General features: G+C 45.4%; 2 protein-coding genes across 4 annotated transcripts; both read right to left on the bottom strand.

Moving 5' to 3' along the window:
• Positions 1-381: 381 nt before the first annotated feature.
• On the bottom strand, positions 382-5,192 carry LOC125712172 (extracellular calcium-sensing receptor-like). Of its 2 annotated transcripts, none has more exons than XM_048981937.1 (6): positions 4,953-5,192; positions 4,456-4,744; positions 2,675-3,496; positions 2,319-2,543; positions 1,708-1,831; positions 382-1,287 (listed from the first exon to the last, which is right to left on the bottom strand). In XM_048981937.1, exons 1-6 carry the CDS (start codon positions 5,177-5,179, stop codon positions 386-388), a joined length of 2,589 nt encoding a protein of 862 aa, XP_048837894.1. In that variant the 5' UTR covers positions 5,180-5,192; the 3' UTR covers positions 382-385. The 2 variants fall into 2 exon arrangements, with proteins under 2 accessions (XP_048837894.1, XP_048837895.1); XM_048981938.1 differs by having other exon boundaries at positions 382-1,047.
• Positions 5,193-6,974: 1,782 nt separating this feature from the next.
• Positions 6,975-11,240, bottom strand: LOC125712185 (extracellular calcium-sensing receptor-like). 2 transcript variants are annotated; one of them, XM_048981962.1, is made up of 6 exons: positions 11,017-11,240; positions 10,528-10,816; positions 9,269-10,090; positions 8,827-9,122; positions 8,011-8,108; positions 6,975-7,938 (listed from the first exon to the last, which is right to left on the bottom strand). In XM_048981962.1, the coding sequence occupies exons 1-6, from the start codon at positions 11,133-11,135 to the stop codon at positions 7,037-7,039; spliced, it is 2,526 nt and encodes an 841-aa protein (XP_048837919.1). In that variant the 5' UTR covers positions 11,136-11,240; the 3' UTR covers positions 6,975-7,036. The 2 variants fall into 2 exon arrangements, with proteins under 2 accessions (XP_048837919.1, XP_048837918.1); XM_048981961.1 differs by having other exon boundaries at positions 6,975-7,698; positions 8,011-8,134; positions 8,898-9,122; positions 11,017-11,203.
• Between the last annotated feature and the right edge of the window lie 25 nt (positions 11,241-11,265).

The following is an 11,265-nucleotide window of genomic DNA, read 5'->3' as shown; positions in this document are numbered from 1 at the left end:
AACTTTTAGCCAAAGCGGGAATTAAATTTAGGAAGCTTTACAAAACTTGATAATGTGAATAATTTTAAGTATCCAGTACAGTAATGTTATACTGAACACATTTGGCAAGACCAACAATAGGAGCCTCAGGACGTTTGAAAATGTAATTAGAAAAATAGCTTTGCAAAATAACCCACATTTTACCAAAATAACCCACATCATAATATTATAACAATTTTATAATATTATTTGGTTTTATGAAATATTGAGTACTGAACAAATTCTATGAACTGCATATATAATTCATTTACATTTTTTTAAATATCTGAATAATCAGACAAAATACTACAATGTGGGCTGTATATGAAAGTTTGGAACTCAACCATTTAAATAAAATTGCATACTTTTACTTCATTACCCTTCCCATGAGATGCTGTTTGGTGTTTCTCTCTGGTTTTAATAAAATGATATAGACTTTTGGAGCAAACAAACAGAACAACAGACCAAAGCTAGAGGCTAGGATAGCAAAGATTTCTACAGCCACTGTGAACTTTCCAGGTGAGCTGATGTACGCAGGAATGAAGGCGAGCCACACAGCGCAGAAGATAAGCATGCTGAAGGTGATGTACTTCGCCTCATTAAAATTGCCCGGCAGTTTGCGAGCGAGAAAGGCCAGGACAAAGCACAGGCAAGCTTGGAGGCCGATGTATCCCAGAACGCACCAGAAGGCCAAGCTGGAGCCCACACTGCACTCCAGGATGATCTTGGACCTGCTGTACTGAGTGTTTTTGAAGGGGAACGGTGGAGCGGCAGCCAGCCACACGGCACAGATGACGACCTGCACTAAGGTGCAGCTGAAGATGATCACTCTCTGTTGTTTGGGTCCCAGCCACTTCATGATGTTGTTGCCAGGCCTGGCTGCTGTAAAAGCTGCCAACACAACCAGAGTCTTTCCCAGGATGCAGGAGATGCAGAGGGAGAAGGTGATGCTGAAGGCAGTGTGACGCAGCATGCAGGACCACGGTGTGGGCTCTCCGATAAACAGTAGGGCGCAGAGGAAGCACAGGACTAGAGAGAGGAGGATGAAGTAGCTCAGCTCCGAGTTGTTGACCCGAACGATGGGAGTGTTCCTGTGGTGTGTGAATACTGACAGTACAGCGGCGGTGAGGCAAGCTCCCGCTATGGAAATCACAGTCAGGGCTAGCCCCATTGCATCATGGGAGAGGAACTCAACTGTCTTTACTATGCATTCTGTCCTGGCTGCGTTGGACCAGTAGTATTCGGGACAAGGTGTGCAGTCTATTGAATCTGAAAGGAGAGACATACATGTAGTGATAGATTTATCCATCCATCCATCCATTGTCCAGACCGCTTATCCAACTGGGTCACAGGGGGTCCAGAGCAATGGGCACGAGGCAGGGAACAACCCAGGATGGGGGGGCCAGCCCATCGCAGTGCACACTCACACACCAGTCACTCAGACATGCACTCCTACGGGCAATTTAGCAACTCAGCATGTCTTTGGACTGTGGGGGGGAAACTGGAGTACCCGTAGGAAACCCCACGACGACATGGGGAGAACATGCAACCTCCGCACACATGTGACCCAGGCGGAGACTCGAACTTGGGCCCCAGGGCAGTGAGTCAGCAGTGCTAACCACTGCACCACCATGCCGCCCCCGTGATAGATTTAATGGAGAATAATTAAAACACTAGTGCTGGTCTCACCTGTCTGATTACTAATCTTGCTGTTGTCACATGGTACACAGTCAAAGCAGCACAGAGGCTCCCCACGACGGAAAGCCTTCCTAGATCCTGGAGCGCAGCTGTCACTGCACACAGACACCAGCACCTGCTTATGGAAGAGACCGGGCAGGTGTTACTGCAGAAATCTACAGACACAAAGGAATACAAGCTGATGGTACTACTGAGCATGTGTACCTGTCAAGGAGCCCAGTGCCTGTCAACAGCATAAAGCCAAAGGTAACCATAAGTACTCACTTGTCCATGAAATTCACTGCCTGGATTGACATAAATATTTGATTTCAAAGTCCATAACACAGGTACGAATAACATTAAAGCACTGTGTTTTCTTTAGGAATTTCTACAGCATTCTATCGATGGATATATCTTTGTGTTGTTAGTTTAAAGGCATTTCGAAGTATATCAAATGACACACTACAGGATGATTGACGCTGATGTCTGGTGTATGGTCAGTAAGACTCATAATCTTGGAATTGATGGCATTAAATGCTGAGATGCACTTACCTCCACCTCACCCTACAGAAGCTCAAAAGATGGCATCGCATGTACTGAAATACCCAGTGTGTGCAGCTTGCCTCGCTCTGATGGCCCGTCCACACGATGGCCTCGTCCTGGATGAACAGCTCCTTCCCAGCATCCCTTGAGCCATCAAACATGCCCACTTTGACAAACTCTATATTTCCGGCTGTGCCCCGTTGCCAGTTGATAAGATCATAGGATGGGATGGCGTCACCCTTCTCATCGAAGTTCACCTTCTCTCCAGAGATGGAGAAGGAGACGTCTTGAAGATACTGCTGAAGCTTATAAACATAAACAAAAGTGCAAAATAGCCATTCTCAGGAAAAATCACTCCAACAGCAGCAAAAAGGAACCATTGCAAACAATGTTTCTGATTCATGACTTACTTATTTGTGAATAATTTAGGTTTTACCTGCCATGGATAGATGCTGGTGGTGTTGGCACACGATGAGTTCTGGAAAGGCCCTTTTCCAGGCTCACAGCTGAGCAGGTTATGGAGGGAGTGGGCGATGGCGTACACAGCCTTATACACATTGTAGGTCACACGGAAGCTGGATGTGTTCAGGTAGGCAGAGTGCTGTTTGAGGAGGGGCTCCGACCCTGTGCAGGAGGGCAGCTCTGGGGAGACCGGGCTCCTGTTGCCAGGATGTTGCATGGAACAACCGTACAAAGCAGCCCACAGCTCCTGTACCAGGGAGTTGTTGGGGTACCTCAGCGGGTTCACAGTCAGCAGGTAGTCCCTGAGCCCAGGGACCATCCCTTGGCGGATGGAAAACCCGATGGTGCCAGTGAGGAAGGGGTAGGTTTCTGCTATCACCGAGGCCGTTACCCAGGCTTCACTGGCGATCAGCTGAATCCCAGTGATGTTATGATCCATGTATTCTTTCAGGAAGGGGTAAAGCTCCCCTTCAACAGAGAAAATGACGACCACTCTGGCAGTTGAACTTTTCATAACATCCAAGATTTCAAGCACTTTTTCTCGACTGTAGACTTTGGGTATCATTTCGTGGTAAGCTAAACAAATGCCCATATCTTTGATAACTGCTCTTAGACCCTGAACTGCAAACCTGCCATAGTCATGGTCCTCTGTGACCACGCCAACCCAGGTCCAACCGAAATGCTTCAAGAGCTGCGCGATGGCTTTTACCTGATAGTCGTCATTAGGGACGACTCTGAAAAAGGTGGGGAATTCTCTCCGGTTACTCAGGCATGAGCAGGTTGAAAAATAGCTGATCTGGAAAAGAGAGATTCCTTATCAACATAAAATCATGCAGAAATGAATACTAGAAGTAAGTGAATAGCTGTAGGCTTTTCTGCGTCATGCAAAGCACATGCCCACATGAAAACAGTGTACAGCCTCTTTCAGATATTCTCCTCCTTTTTACAATTACAGAAGAGTTGTAATTCCTAGGCTATCGTCGGGGGAATTGGGTACTTTCTGCATATCCTATCATATCCATGAGAGGCAGAAACATACTTTTAAGGGGTCCATGGAATTTGAAGCCATAACCTTTTGGAACAAGAAAGTCACTAAGCAGCCCATGATTCCGGATAGTTCTTATTCTAGTGATAATATTATAATGTTGCATGTCCTTTGTTATAATTCTGAAGCAGTTTTAAGTTTCATGCAAGGAAGGGACACATGCAATTAGTGTCTTTGGGAAACTTCGAAGCACATAAAGGATCTCTGCTTTGGGGACATATTTTGGGAGATATTGACCCAGTTTGTAAAATACCTGTGAGACACGTATAGCTTCAGAGAAGTGACTGTCATTAAAGGCATCGCGGTCATGAGTTTTCATGATGCATCCAGCTGACAGCAAACTGCGGTCTTTTTAAAAATGCCAGTGAGTTTCGTGTGCATATTAACTGAGTCAGGGGACGCTTTTGGGGGCTCAGATGGATTTCAGTTCATTTCAGCTGTAAATAAAGCATTATCATAGAACTGGAAGCGTATGAGCATACAGATGCTGCATTTAATAACTTACCCCAGCAGAGTATAAATGCATCATATGTTGATTTTTATGGACTTTGTTAAATCAGTCAAGTGACAAAGGATTCTAGCGTTTGTTAACGTTTTGTTAGTCTTACAGAACAGTTCAGCTAGGACAGACAGGGGGCGGTTAAATTCTTTAATTATGAACCAATTCGAACAGTATTCTATGAAAGTTACGATTTCAAAACAGAACCTACCTGTGGCATTCTGAAGGGCTGTAGAGTTCTGGACACGACAATGGACTGAGATGACCCAGATTCTGCAACCACAGCTAAAATTGGAGCAGCGCCAGAACACATGACATTGTGAGCTTCTTCGGGTCCATTTAGCACTGTTAGAACTGCCTGCTGGGCCAGTCGTGGAGTTGAGCAGGAGTCAAAGATCCTGTAGCCCAGAGTGAGGTTGGGCAACAAGTTCTTACTCTGGTTGATCTCCTGTACAGCAAATCTCAAAGCCTGAGCCCATCGGAACGACCTGGGATCGAACCTGCAGATACACAGAGAGTAGAGCAATGATTAGACGTCGGACGAGAAAATTTGCAGAAGCTGACTGGAGCTTTGGTGAGACCGTTGGGAGAGTGCCATGGTTCCGCTGATTTTAAGTTGTTAAAAGACATTAAACTTAGCAATAAAATCTGTAAAAGTAGAAGAGCAATAAAATAATTCAGATTCATAAGTATACAGGCTGTGTTCACCCCAGACACTGTGCGGAAGCCGGTTTCTGGGTGTAGTTTGTGGGGGGCAGCTCCACCCTGTAGTGCATAGGGAAAATCCCCCCAATGATGTAGTCTCCATCAGCCAGAAAGCCTGGCATCTCAACGTGGCCCAGCAGAGAGCAGCTGTAGGCTGTGGTTTGGGTGGAGCTGGTGAGCTCAAGGAGGCAGACGTGGTAAAACAGGGACCACATGAGCAGAGACGCCATCTTCTGACAGGCTGGTGTCACATTGGGGGTGGGCAGAGCCAGAAGGGCTCTTTTATCCACCACCCTCTCCACCTCGTACCTCGTCCCTGTCTCTCTGGGATCACGCATCACCAGGAGGGCAACCTGAACAGCCCATCATCATGGGTGGAGCTTCTGCGTCTCCACTAACAAGAAACGCAGACTTTTCACATAATGTCTGATGAATGTAGAGACACCTCAAATTTTTCATGTGAAACAGCTGACTGTTAAGAAACCAAAAACTATTTATTTGTTCAGTTTTGTTTTTCATGTTATTAGCTGAAATACTTAAAATATTAAAACCTATTCTTTTACATTACAACAGTGAATAATTGAGATTCTTCTAGAAACAGTACATTTGCAGCATTCGCAGGAAATTCTGATACCTTATTGATCCCTGTGGTGAAATTCTCTTTTTGCTTATCCCATCTTGCCCTCCATGAGACACAGATACATTTAGGTGATAGCAAGCTTGGCAGCAAAGGGCAGCCACCCATTGAGCTGGTGGTTAAAGGCCCACAGACACAACTGTTCAGCCGAGGCAGGGCTCACACCTCCAACCTTCCGATCACAGGCACAAAGACTCAGCCCACTGAGCCACACATCTCCAAAACAGTGCATATAAGATTTAAAATGTATTTCGGTAAACTGAATACTTAGCAATAAAATGAATTTTACACACACACACACACACACACATATATATCTCTGTTACTTGTTATAATATTAACTGTCCTGTCTAAAAGCACAGTATCTGTTGTTGTTTTTGCACTGCCAGCGAGCTGCCTAGTTTGTTAATGAAGTTCACCTGTGGAAATGACGAAAGTGCCGTCCATCTCAGCCTTTCCATCCATTCCCCTCATTAAAATCGTACCCACACATAATCTCTCACCTAAGATAAGTTGGGCAAAATCTCCAGTGTCATACATCTTCCAGGCTGACAGAGGGCAGTATGCCCTCATCTGGCTACTTTTTCTATCTGGCTGATTTATCTGAAAATTATTTTTTAATGTGAAATTTAGGAAAAACTATATATTATGTTTGATAATACTGATCAGTAATTACTGGCAGTTAGCAACCACACTGTGTAACAATTGTACATAGGATTTCTTGTGTAAAATATGGCATTTATTCTGTGGGGGGACTCATATTGGAGGGGGCGGCATGGTGGTGCAGTGGTTAGCACTGTTGCCTCACACTTCTGGGACTCGGGTTCAAGTCTCCGCCTGGGTCACATGAGTGTGGAGTTTGTATGTTCTCCCCATGTCGTCGTGGGGTTTCCTCCGGGTACTCCGGTTTCCTCCCCCAGTCCAAAAACATGCTGAGGCTAATTGGAGTTACTAAATTGCCCGTAGGTGTGCTTGTGAGAGTGCATGGTGTGTGAGTGTGCCCTGCGATGGGCTGGCCCCCCATCCTGGGTTGTTCCCTGCCTCGTGCCCATTGCTTCCAGGATAGATTCCAGACCCCCCACGACCCAGTAGGATAAGTGGTTTGGAAAATGGATGGATGGACTCATATTGGATAATAAAATTAAATGCTTTAGGGACGATAAATTGCTAGAAATATGGGAATAATGAAAGTCTGACTTTGAACTTTCATTAAAGTGATTTATTTTAGAAGGTATGCAAATATTGAAGCATGTACTCTTCTTATAATCAATAAAATTAGAATATTCTTTGGTTTTATGAAATATTGAGTACTGAACAATTTTAAAATTTTTTATTATGCATATATAATTCATTTACAAATATTTGAAATATGTGAATAATCAGACAAAATACTACAATGTGGGCTGTATATGAAAGTTTGGAACTCAACCATTTAAATAAAATTGATTGATTATGTGATTACCCTTCCCATGAGATGCTGTTTAGTGTTTCTCTCTGGTTTTAATAAAATGATATAGCATTTTGGAGCAAACAAACAGAACAGCAGACCAAAGCTAGAGGCTAGGATAGCAAAGATTTCTACAGCCACTGTGAACTTTCCAGGTGAGCTGATGTACGCAGGAATGAAGGCGAGCCACACAGCGCAGAAGATAAGCATGCTGAAGGTGATGTACTTCGCCTCGTTAAAATTGCCCGGCAGTTTGCGAGCGAGAAAGGCCAGGACAAAGCACAGGCAAGCTTGGAGGCCGATGTATCCCAGAACGCACCAGAAGGCCAAGCTGGAGCCCACACTGCACTCCAGGATGATCTTGGACCTGCTGTACTGAGTGTTTTTGAAGGGGAACGGTGGAGCGGCAGCCAGCCACACGGCACAGATGACGACCTGCACTAAGGTGCAGCTGAAGATGATCACTCTCTGTTGTTTGGGTCCCAGCCACTTCATGATGTTGTTGCCAGGCCTGGCTGCTGTAAAAGCTGCCAACACAACCAGAGTCTTTCCCAGGATGCAGGAGATGCAGAGGGAGAAGGTGATGCTGAAGGCAGTGTGACGCAGCATGCAGGACCACGGTGTGGGCTCTCCGATAAACAGTAGGGCGCAGAGGAAGCACAGGACTAGAGAGAGGAGGATGAAGTAGCTCAGCTCCGAGTTGTTGACCCGAACGATGGGAGTGTTCCTGTGGTGTGTGAATACTGACAGTACAGCGGCGGTGAGGCAAGCTCCCGCTATGGAAATCACAGTTAGGGCCAGCCCCATTGCATCATGGGAGAGGAACTCAACTGTCTTTACTATGCATTCTGTCCTGGCTGCGTTGGACCAGTAGTCCTCAGGACAAGGTGTGCAGTCTATTGAATCTGAAAGGAGAGACGTATCAGTGTGATGTTACGGTTAATGAAGAATAATTAAGATACTGGTGCTGGTCTCACCTGTCTGATTACTAATCTTGCCGCTGTCACATGGTACACAGTCAAAGCAGCACAGAGGCTCCCCAGGACGGAAAGCCTTCCTAGATCCTGGAGTGCAGCTGTCAGTGCACACAGACAGCAGCACCTGCTTATGAGAGGGAGCAGTCAGGTATCAGACCCATAGATGATGTTGAACACCTCTAAATGACAATGGCAATCCCAGATAATGCTGCACTAGGGTTTCTGTCACTGTACGTGTGCATGTGCACCAGGACAGAGGCATTCATGTTCAGTTTCTTAATAAAACACTTTCAGGAGAAAAAATTGCAAAAACTGTACCCAGCAGCATTAATTTGAAACAGTGTTTATGTAATCATGAAATGTTATACAGAAACACTTTCATTCTTAGGAAGAAATACTCTTTGTTCTTCTAGTAGGATTTTGGGGGTGCTATGTGGCAAAGAAGGCTAACGCTTTGTGTCATGATGTCGCTAGTTTATGCTCCGGCCTTGGCAAATCAGTCACGTGTCCTCAGACCGTTAAGCTACGCCCTGGGCGCTGCACGCTGGCCAACTCTGCATGCACTGTGATCCCGCCAAGAGTGCTTTCATCTCTGTGTGAATCTCATGGAGAGCAAGATCAGGTAGGCAAAGAGAAAATTAATAAAGAATCACTTTCTATAACATTGTCAGTTTTCTTGATTGGTGAGTAAGTGAATATAGATGTTCATGTGAAAAAATATCATTAGACGGGAGAAAAACTATTTACCGTAAAAGAATTATAGCTGATCATTTATAATAACGGAATTGATGGCATTAAATGCTGAGAGGCACTTACCTCCACCTCACCCTACAGAAGCTCAAAAGATGGCATCGCATGTACTGAAATACCCAGTGTGTGCAGCTTGCCTCGCTCTGATGGCCCGTCCACACGATGGCCTCGTCCTGGATGAACAGCTCCTTCCCAGCATCCCTTGAGCCATCAAACATGCCCACTTTGACAAACTCTATATTTCCGGCTGTGCCCCGTTGCCAGTTGATAAGATCATAGGATGGGATGGCGTCACCCTTCTCATCGAAGTTCACCTTCTCTCCAGAGATGGAGAAGGAGACGTCTTGAAGATACTGCTGAAGCTTTTAAACATAAACAAAAGTGTGACAGAGATGAAAAACAGCGATTCGCATGAAAAATATATCACTCCAACAGTGGTATAAAGGAACTACTGCAAACAATGTTTCTGATTCATGGTTTATTTATTTGCGAATAATTTAGGTTTTACCTGCCATGGATAGATGCTGGTGGTGTTGGCACACGATGAGTTCTGGAAAGGCCCTTTTCCAGGCTCACAGCTGAGCAGGTTATGGAGGGAGTGGGCGATGGCGTACACAGCCTTATACACATTGTAGGTCACACGGAAGCTGGATGTGTTCAGGTAGGCAGAGTGCTGTTTGAGGAGGGGCTCCGACCCTGTGCAGGAGGGCAGCTCTGGGGAGACCGGGCTCCTGCTGCCAGGATGTTGCATGGAACAACCGTACAAAGCAGCCCACAGCTCGTGTACCAGGGAGTTGTTGGGGTACCTCAGCGGGTTCACAGTCAGCAGGTAATCCCTGAGCCCAGGGACCATCCCATGGCGGATGGCAAACCCGATGGTGCCAGTGAGGAAGGGGTAGGTTTCTGCTATCACCGAGGCCGTTACCCAGGCTTCACTGGCGATCAGCTGAATCCCAGTGATGTTATGATCCATGTATTCCTTCATGAAGGGGTAAAGCTCCCCTTCCCCGGAGAAAATGACGACCACTCTGGCAGTAGAGAACTTGATGATATTGAGAATTTCAAGCACTTTTTCTCGATTGTAGACTTTTGGTATCATTTGGTGGTATGCTAAACAAATATCCATATCTTTGATAGCTATCCTGAGACCCTGGAGGGCAAACCTGCCATAGTCATGGTCCTCTGTGACCACGCCAACCCAGGTCCAACCGAAATGCTTCAAGAGCTGCGCGATGGCTTTTACCTGATAGTCGTCATTAGGGACGACTCTGAAAAAGGTGGGGAATTCTCTCCGGTTACTCAGGCATGAGCAGGTTGAAAAATAGCTGATCTGGAAAAAAGTGTCATTTTCAAACTGAAAATATGCAAATAAAATGAAACATAACTGAGCAAACATTCTTTATTGTCAGAAAAATCTTTGCATGCTGATGCTTGCATGTTGGAAAGCTCACTGTGAATGGGAAAAAATCTGCCATTTGAACGGTGCTTAATCATTCTGTTATTGTACTAATTTATTCCAGCAGAATAGACAAATAAATTTCCTCAGCAATTTTAACATATGATTTAAAACAACTGACACAAAATTTAAGACAGAAGTCTTAAATTTTCAGAATACCCAAATTTTTTTGGCATCTCTTGTGATATATACAATTTCTCGATATACTGCTAAAACACATCAAATATATAGAGCTCATAATTAGTTTTTCAGCACTTTTTATAGACTTGTTACATGTATTTAGAAAAGCCTGCAGATGAAGTTCAACTCACCATAGGGGTTCTTAAGGGCTGCAGAGTTCTGGACACGACAATAGACTGTGACGACCCAGATTCTCCAACCACAGCCAAAAGTGGGTCGGCACCAGAACACATGTCATTCTGGTCTTCATACGGCCGGTTCAGAACAGAGAGAACAGCCCGCTGGGCTGTGAGGGGAGTTGCGCAGGAATCATGGATCCTGTAGCCCAGAGTGAGGTTGGGCAGTAGGTTCTCACTCCGGTTGATCTCCTTTACAGCAAATCTCAAAGCTTGAGCCCATCGGAGAGCCCTGGGGTCGAACCTGTAAAGACACCAGCAGTTTAAAAGGATTCGTAAAGAGTAGAGAACTTGGAGCAATTATAAGGAACAGTTTTCACAGCATGAAATACATGTCATGACTGTGCTGAAACCTAGATACAGCTGACCACGATAAATCAGCAGCAGTTTTAAAGGAAACAAGATAATGATTTCTTTTAGATGCATTCAAGTCCTCTGATTCACCCCAGACACTGTGCAGAAGCTGGTTTCTGGGTGTAGTTTGTGGGGGGCAGCTCCACCCTGTAGTGCATAGGGAAAATCCCCCCAATGATGTAGTCTCCATCAGCCAGAAAGCCTGGCATCTCAACGTGGCCCAGCAGAGAGCAGCTGTAGGCTGCGGTTTGGGTGGAGCTGGCGAGCTCAAGGAGGCAGACGTGGTAAAACAGGGACCAGATGAGCAGAGACGCCATCTTCTGACAGGCTGGTGTCACA

The sequence above is a fragment of the Brienomyrus brachyistius genome, chromosome 17 (assembly GCF_023856365.1).
Source record: "Brienomyrus brachyistius isolate T26 chromosome 17, BBRACH_0.4, whole genome shotgun sequence".
NCBI classification, from domain to species: domain Eukaryota; kingdom Metazoa; phylum Chordata; class Actinopteri; order Osteoglossiformes; family Mormyridae; genus Brienomyrus; species Brienomyrus brachyistius.
Note: the sequence above shows the minus strand (reverse complement) of the source record. Positions and strands in the feature narration are given on the sequence as shown.

Bases quoted from the DNA above. Each gene is read 5' to 3' on its own strand.
- LOC125712172 (XM_048981937.1), bottom strand. From the start codon at position 5,179: ATGGCGTCTCTGCTCATGTGGTCCCTGTTTTACCACGTCTGCCTCCTT. The intron at 3,497-4,455 runs GTAGGTTCTGTT...TCTCTTTTCCAG, and splicing joins AGCCCTTCAGAATGCCACAG to ATCAGCTATTTTTCAACCTG. The intron at 2,544-2,674 runs GTAAAACCTAAA...TATGTTTATAAG, and splicing joins CCAGCATCTATCCATGGCAG to CTTCAGCAGTATCTTCAAGA.
- LOC125712185 (XM_048981962.1), bottom strand. From the start codon at position 11,135: ATGCCAGGCTTTCTGGCTGATGGAGACTACATCATTGGGGGGATTTTC. The intron at 10,091-10,527 runs GTGAGTTGAACT...ACTTTTTTCCAG, and splicing joins AGCCCTTAAGAACCCCTATG to ATCAGCTATTTTTCAACCTG. The intron at 9,123-9,268 runs GTAAAACCTAAA...TATGTTTAAAAG, and splicing joins CCAGCATCTATCCATGGCAG to CTTCAGCAGTATCTTCAAGA.